Below are 7,919 nucleotides of genomic sequence, written 5' to 3'. Positions count from 1 at the left end.
ACTTTCAAAGCCAGAATTGTACGGTTTACAGTGTATGGTACACTTTTCTTTAAAAGTGCAAAAGTGCATATACCCAGAAAGGTGCTTTACATTGGACAAAACACACTAGTAATGTTTAGTACAGGGTCTCAGATCTTATTGAACAATCACAAGATTAACTTTTTCTGCGATCAACATTCCAAACAAAACAGCCATTTCGTCGTACTTATTGGCAAGAGATAAGGATACGTTTTCAAATTAAGGAGCTTAATTATCTTTATTATACATCTGTGGCATTGCTTACCTGGACTCTGTGGTGTCAGTATTTACTTAAGGAGGGTTAGGCAATGGTTAAGTATGTGACCTATATAAGCAGGATAACCATAAAGATTATGTAAAAAGCTAAAGAGGATCAAGACTTCTCTAAACCTCAGAGTGAGTTGACCCATAACAAAAAAACTACAACAGCATTTACGCACTGCTTTCTGAGCTAAGCAAATATCTTTGATTCCTCAAGGGCTCGGAGTTGAGGAGGTTAACATTTGTACAAAGTGGTGGACAGTTACTAAGTACATTTACTCAAAGTACCGTATTTGTATAACCTAGAGTATTTTTACTTTACTAGTTCCGTATGTATTATGTAAGATATCATATATTGATATACAGTACATTATATTTATATTTATATCGGCCTAAAACTCCTTACTCCAAACGCATATGTGAAATATCCAGGAAGAAAACATGATGATCTGATGAAATCAAAAATCACATTACTTTGGTGTAATTATCATGGTATCACTACAATATTTTAAGTTTTGGAACTATATGTTGGTACAATAAGAACTGATTTGGTGAAAAGCTCTAGAAAAAGATAGAAAGTTGCTGATACTACTTTTACTTAAGAAACACATCCACACATCCATGAATCTTACTAACATAGTAATAATCCAATAAGGACAATTGATCTATTTCCTTGATCAGATTCATGAGGATGACAAATAATTTAATTTAAAATATCTGTATATTTGATTAAATAATCCGTAATTATTTTAATTCATGCAATTATTGAACTATGTTATAGGTGAGTTTATAAAACAATGATGCTGTCCAGAGAGTCAGTCAATCATTTGTCTCTTCTCCTGGTGACAGTCAGTGTTTGTGTCACGTCTGCCTGTCACACCTAAATCTCAGTTATCCTGCAGACAAACCAGACCGGTCCATCCGGTTCCTCTCTCCTCGGTGGGAATTGAATCATGACGACTAATGCCAGCTGAAGTGTAAGGAATGTGCTGGCAATATACTTTACCTGCTTCCCTGTGCTGAACATACTGTAAAGCTCGGCTCTACCATGAAATGAAAGCAGTAGCAGTTCTGTGAATCATGAGCTCTTTGGACCGTTTCATGGATTTATTCAGTTCTTTATTGTCCCATTATGCTCATTCAGTGAGGAGAGGACAGTGTCTTTTAAGTCTTTTAATACTTTTTTGGCTAATTCACTTCTCCCTATTAAAAAACAAACAAACAATACATAAATAAAGCAACATTTCACTCCCATTGGTTGAAGGAGACATCAAACCAAGTCAAATACAACTATTTGCACACCTACACACTACTAGGTAATATTCTTTTAAATATAATTTGGGTGAGCTGACCCTTTAACATGCTGTCACTCTTATATGTAACTTCTCTTAGGACCATACAATCTATTTATTTCAGTAGCAGGGGAGGCTCACACTGCAGGCTTGTTGACGTCCCAGTCTTGCCAACAAAGCAGCAGCTGCTACAGTGGATGTGACGGCAGATGGAGGGGCTTTAAGAGGGTCTAAAGCATCACAGTGACGATCATTCCTACAGTGCAACTAGAGTAAGCTGAGAGATCACTCAGGACTACAGTGAGAAGACTTAAGGAAGAAGATTTATGACAACATTTTTAAACTGACGTTTGCCTCAAAGAGCTTCAGTCCAAACAGAGTGTAAACAGACATGTGTGTGAATGTCTTTTGAGTCTTAAAAACATTATTAATGCACTATGTTGTGGTTGGCTTCCTTCTTTACCTGTAGCCTATTTACCTCGGAGTTTACTTTCTCTTTTCCCCTACGTGTCGATGACCCCTTCCCTGTGAGGCTAAGTTCATGTCCGTGGATTATGACGCAGTGGGCCACTGGGCACAGACATGCAAACAGCCCCACCACCTCTCCTACAGACACACAGACTTTATAGTTGTTTAGCCACTTTTTGTTGTTGTCTTGAGTCTCTTTGTAGTTGTTTTGAGTCTCTTTGTGGTTGTTTTGAGTCTCTTTGTGGTTGTTTTGAGTCTCTTTGTGGTTGTTTTGAGTCTCTTTGTAGTTGTTTTGAGTCTCTTTGTGGTTGTTTTGAGTCTCTTTGTGGTTGTTTTGAGTCTCTTTGTTGTTGTTTTTAGTCTCTTTGTGGTTGTTTTGAGTCTCTTTGTGGTTGTTTTGAGTCTCTTTGTAGTTGTTTTGAGTCTCTTTGTAGTTGTTTAGCCCCTTTTCATAGTTGTTTTGAGTCTCTCTATGGCCTCTGTGTCTTTTTGCAGCTGTTTTGTATCTCTTTGTAGTTGTTCTAGTGTCTTTATCTTGTTGTGTCTCTTTGTAGGCCTTTTATGTTTCTTTGTGGTAATTTTGAGTCTTCCTGGTTGGTACGTGTCTCTTTGGAGGCATTTTGTAGGTGAAGGCCAGAGGGGGCCCAGAAACTGTGAGCCCTCTGAATTGCATTAAACCACATTGGCAGGCCCCCATCTCACCTGCGAGACAATGACAGCATGTCAACATTAAAGAACACAACCCAGTAAAGGAGAGAACCAAATAATATCTCACAATAAAGCAGGTGAACATCCACAAACAATCAGTCTCACTTTATGATTCATGGTATATGATTTAATTTTGTTGAATCTTTTTTTTTAGCTGTGCTAGAAGCCTGGCTCTAGGTAAGGCGATGCTGGTTTGTTGGGGCTGGTCAATCCACCACTTTGGTCCAGACTATGAGATTTTTAACATTCATGGTCTTCAGCGGTGTATCCGTCTTTGATGAACCTCTTAGTTTTCCTCTAGCGCCACCATGAGGTTGACTTTTTAGTTCTTTATTGAAATATAAGGACAATTTCATCAGCATCAGCTGTACTTCCTGTTTAGTGCTAATTAGCTGATGTTAGCATGCTAACACGCTAAACTAACACATGAAAATGGAAAACTTGCTACTATTATCTTTGTAAGCATGTTAGCATTGTGATGTGAGAATCAAGTACAGCTTAACAGAGCCGCTAGCATGGCTGTGGATTCTTAGTGTTGTTTAATTAATAATAATTTGTAACAAAAGAACAGAACATGTCAGTAAAGAAAGCAACACATTTGCTACATACAGTAATTAACCAAATTAAGTACACACATTCCTTATACTACTATCCCAGCATGTACACATACTGTATATATATATATATATATATATATATATATATATATATATATATATATATATATATATATATATATATATATATATATAATGTATATGTACAAAACAGGTAGGTTACAAAAATAAGCAGCAACAAGAAAATGTATGCTTACTAGGCTTACTGCTGGCCAACACAAATAAGTGCTCAGGAGAGACGATTCTGCACAATAATGGCCTACGTGAGCTGTATTAATAGATATTTGATTCATTCATTAAAGTCAGTCACAAATCTTTAATATTAATGTTTGGGCAGCTTGTGTCATCTTGTAAGATAAACAGGGGTTTATTTCTGCCCCTAACTCTCTTTCATTAGTGAAGTCTTTACTCGCAAGCAAAGTGGATTACAACTTGTGACCTTTTCCCACAGGCGTACAGAGAAATTATTGGCTGACGCACACTGAATCCTGCTGTTTGTTTTTAGTCTGCATACTGGCCATGCATGGACGCTCTGTGAATGCAGTACATTCTGATTATGGTTTTTACAGGACTTTTTACATTTCTATTTTGAAAAAGAGACATGGGAAACAGCGCTGGGACGAGTGTTGAGGAACTACAAGCTTGTGAGAGTCATCAGTGGTACAGAAGATTTATGACCGAAGTGCCCGTCTGGACTTATCACCTTTTACGAGTTTAAGCAGTTTTTTGGCCTGAAGAATCTGTCGGATAAGTCAAATGCCTACGTTTGGACTATGTTTTCAGCATTTGATATGAACAGTGTAAGATCATTTATAATATTCTGGCAGGGTAATCTCTACTCATCATTAGTTGCTTCTTTACTGAATAGCATTGACTGTGAAATGTTTTAATACTGTATCCTTTGCAGACGGAGAAGGTTTAGTTCTCATTACATTTATTTGTTTACAGGTAAAAGCTTATGCTAATGCTGCTAATATTATTCATCCAAATCATACTCACAACATATCAATAATACTGATAATCTGCTATTACCAAGAATAAGGATTATAATGTTTGCATGCACTTTTTTCCACCAACTACATCTATCTCATGTCCATTAATACACCATTGTAAACTTATATGAGCAGAGTGCATGTGTTTTTCTTCAGTGTCTGCCTGCGTTATCATTAGATTGTTTTTTTTATCTGATTATAAAATGGGTGGGGAAAATGTGCAGTTTTTTGCACAGATTTAATGTGGCAGGAGTATACTTTGAATACTGCTCTACTAATGACAATGTTCATGGTGTCCTTTTCTTTTGCAGGATGGCTTCATTGACTTCATGGAGTATGTAGCTGCTCTTAGCCTGGTGCTAAATGGAGGAGTGCAGAAGAAGCTCCGCTGGTACTTCAAACTGTATGATGTAAATGGGAGTGGATGCATCGACCAAGAGGAGCTGCTTCAGATAATTAAGGTGCGCCTTCATGTTAAAGATGGATGCTTGGCTAATTGAAAGACCTAAGGAAATCCCAAGTACTGTCCTAAAATAACCTGCTTAGATTACTCAGGCATGAATGAGATACAAGGCACAGAAATCCCACCTCAGGTTTAAAGGTGTGTGGGCCATACAGTGTGTAATACAAGGTGCAGAGGCAAATGGCCGACACTTGGCTGACATCTACTGGTTGACGAAAGCATTACATGTGTCAGTTTATAACATGATCTCCTTTCTTTGTGTCATGTTTAGTCCATCCGTGCAATCAATGGAATTCCTAGTGAGATATCAGCAGAGGACTTTGCCAACATGGTGTTTGACAAGATTGACATTAATAGAGATGGTAAGACAGGAGGGACAAATCTTCAGTCAGACACTTGGGGGCACCAACTGGGAATCTAAATCTTGGCAAATGATTTACAAAATATGGATCTCTGTCACCATCACCACTACAGGATTTGAGTTTAGTGTGTGTGTTTTTTTTTTCAGGTGAACTCTCCTATGGAGAGTTCATGGAGGGGATTCAGAATGACGAAATGCTGCTGAGGACACTAACAGAGAGTTTGGACCTCACACACATTGTCCAAATAATTCGAGGAGAAATAAGTTCCAACATCTAATACCTCCATCTGCATGGACCCTGAAATATACATCTTTGTTCAACTGTGCCAGAGCTGAAGATGTGGGTTTAGTTGAATCCATAAATCATCATCCAGACAAACGGATGTGGACTAATCTCTGGGTCATTGTCAAAGTACTGCATGGTTGTATTGTTTGGATTTTTCCTCAGGTTAAGAACTCAAATTGTTCAACTCCATCAGTGTTCAGGAGCCTCCTCTGTTGGACTCCAGCTGAAATGACACATGTGACACTGCATGATTTCTGTCCAGTGTCCATTGAGTGCCAATATTGCCATGGATTTGTTATTAAATAGCCTTTATATTACCAGTAGAATTTGAGACTCATTATCTTTCTTAATTGTCGTGTTTTACAAAATTTGCAGTAGAGCCACCTGAGATTCTTCTGAGCCATTACAGAGGTGTAGGTATTTTGGTAAAGACTTAACATCAAAGCTGATTCATACTGTGAATTATTAAGATGTAAAGCACTAACTACACGGAGGTAGATTCACTGGGTAATAGCTGTTATGTACATTTTAGAATAAACAATCACTTTAATTATCAAAATCATGTGACTTTCTTCTTTAATTAGCCTCAAGTCTGAATAATTTGAATTTTGACCGTGTGTTATTCTTCAGGACAACCAGGATCTGTGCATTTCTAATTCTTTCCCTCAACGTTGCTCTTCAAATCGTTGCTTCACAGAAAACAAACTGGAAACAACGAGCTAACAACTGTTGCAGCTTCTTTTTTTACAACCCTGACGAGCTTTAAAACATTCGGTTGTTTTTCATTTGTCAAGTCCACAGCATTAGACACCCTGTAGTCTGGGTCTAGTTTAACTACATTTAAATTCCACATTAAATTAACTTATTATGTTGTCAAGTTGGTTGATGAGAGGGTTTATGTTTAAAAAGAAAAATACTTAATTTTGACATGTGCACATTTCTAAAGGTAAATGACAGATGATGCCAAAAGTATCTTTGTGTGACCACATGAATGTTGTTGTAATGGGTTTAGAAAGATGCATATCTAGCACTAATGTCATAGACAGCTCAGTAAGTGATATATTTGAATTAGTTCTTTGTTGTCATTTATACTTTAATGGGTTCAGAATTTTTTTGGTGTGTGTGTGTGTGTGTGTGTGTGTGTGTGTGTGTGTGTGTGTGTGTGTGTGTGTGTGTGTGTGTTTGTGTTGTGTTGTGTGTGTGCGTGTGTGTGTGTGTGATTTGCTGTTCTAATGAATTAGGGTCTGAAGGTTGCTGGTATACTGCTTTTCAGCCCTTTTAAACGCTTGTTTTCTAGATTTAAATCTGTGGTGGACAGGCCAGGGGATTACATGGATACTATACTGGGGATGACTGTGTGTGTGTGTGTGTGTGTGTGTGTGTGTGTGTGTGTGTGTGTGTGTGTGTGTGTGTGTGTGTGTGTGTGTGTGTGTGTGTGTGTGTGTGTGTGTGTGTGTGTGTGATTGGCTACTATAAAGACTTTTGGATTTAAAGTCAGATATATCTATAATGTACCTCTATGAGGTGTGCTGAAATAACAAACAGCTACTTTTATATTAAATGGTATAATTAACTGAATAAAAGGGCTAAAAACAATAAAACTGTTTATTTAATAACTCTATTTTCATGACATATTTCATAATGTTCAACAGCAACAAAACTAAATGTTAAACCTTGACAACAATATATTTTGAATATAAAATGTCTTCTCTATATCCCCTTTAAAAAATACACTTTATACAAGATGGAAATAAACAATTTATCGAAATCTGATAAAATTGATATAGGGATATTTTGTATCACGTTGCCTCTTTACAGTCCCCTTTATGTGAAAGTTATGCTGGGACCCCTTAGGGGTCTTTCATCCTTTGTGATGCTACAGGCAGCTCCAGTGACTTACTTGGACCCAAAACACCCAACACACTCAGCCACAATTAGACTAAAACAGACCATGTATCCCATAATGCAAATTATTAGCATTACACAGACATAGCGACAGGCTCATTATGGATATTATGCCCAAAGGCAAATGTGCGCAGCTTGATGTCGGACACACGCTCTCAACGCCAGTAGAGTAGTTTCAGGGAGTGGCTTGTTATTGGATGTTTTGGATATTCTTAGTGACAGGATCACCAACCGTCCATTTGTGCCTATTCATAGTGAATGTGCGGTTTCTTTCAATGCAAACTGCCGCTCTGTTTGACTACTGAGTCATAAATATTGTCTGCTAGTGCACAATGTAGGTCAATTTATACGCAATCTATGTGGGACACTTATAGCCTAATATATATGTTTTCAAGCAAGTGAAATAACAGAAATATATAAGTATGTACGTTTGAAAAAGTATCAATCTGATGTTTATCAGTGCAGGAAAAAAAAGAGGGGCAAATTAAAATCCTTATTTTTCAGCAATTCCCTGGAGAAATAATAGTTTTTAATACATTTCTCTGTGT

The 7,919-nt window shown here is 37.3% G+C and overlaps 1 protein-coding gene across 1 annotated transcript; it reads left to right on the top strand.

Moving 5' to 3' along the window:
• The first annotated feature begins 3,965 nt into the window (after positions 1 to 3,965).
• Positions 3,966 to 5,458, top strand: guca1ab.2 (guanylate cyclase activator 1Ab.2). Its single transcript, XM_029430644.1, is given in 5 exon segments — positions 3,966 to 4,046; positions 4,048 to 4,164; positions 4,668 to 4,817; positions 5,091 to 5,181; positions 5,328 to 5,458. Coding segments are annotated over 5 exon segments (570 nt in total).
• The last annotated feature ends 2,461 nt before the right edge of the window (positions 5,459 to 7,919 follow it).

This window comes from Cottoperca gobio, chromosome 5 (assembly GCF_900634415.1).
Source record: "Cottoperca gobio chromosome 5, fCotGob3.1, whole genome shotgun sequence".
NCBI lineage: Eukaryota > Metazoa > Chordata > Actinopteri > Perciformes > Bovichtidae > Cottoperca > Cottoperca gobio.
Note: the sequence above shows the minus strand (reverse complement) of the source record. Positions and strands in the feature narration are given on the sequence as shown.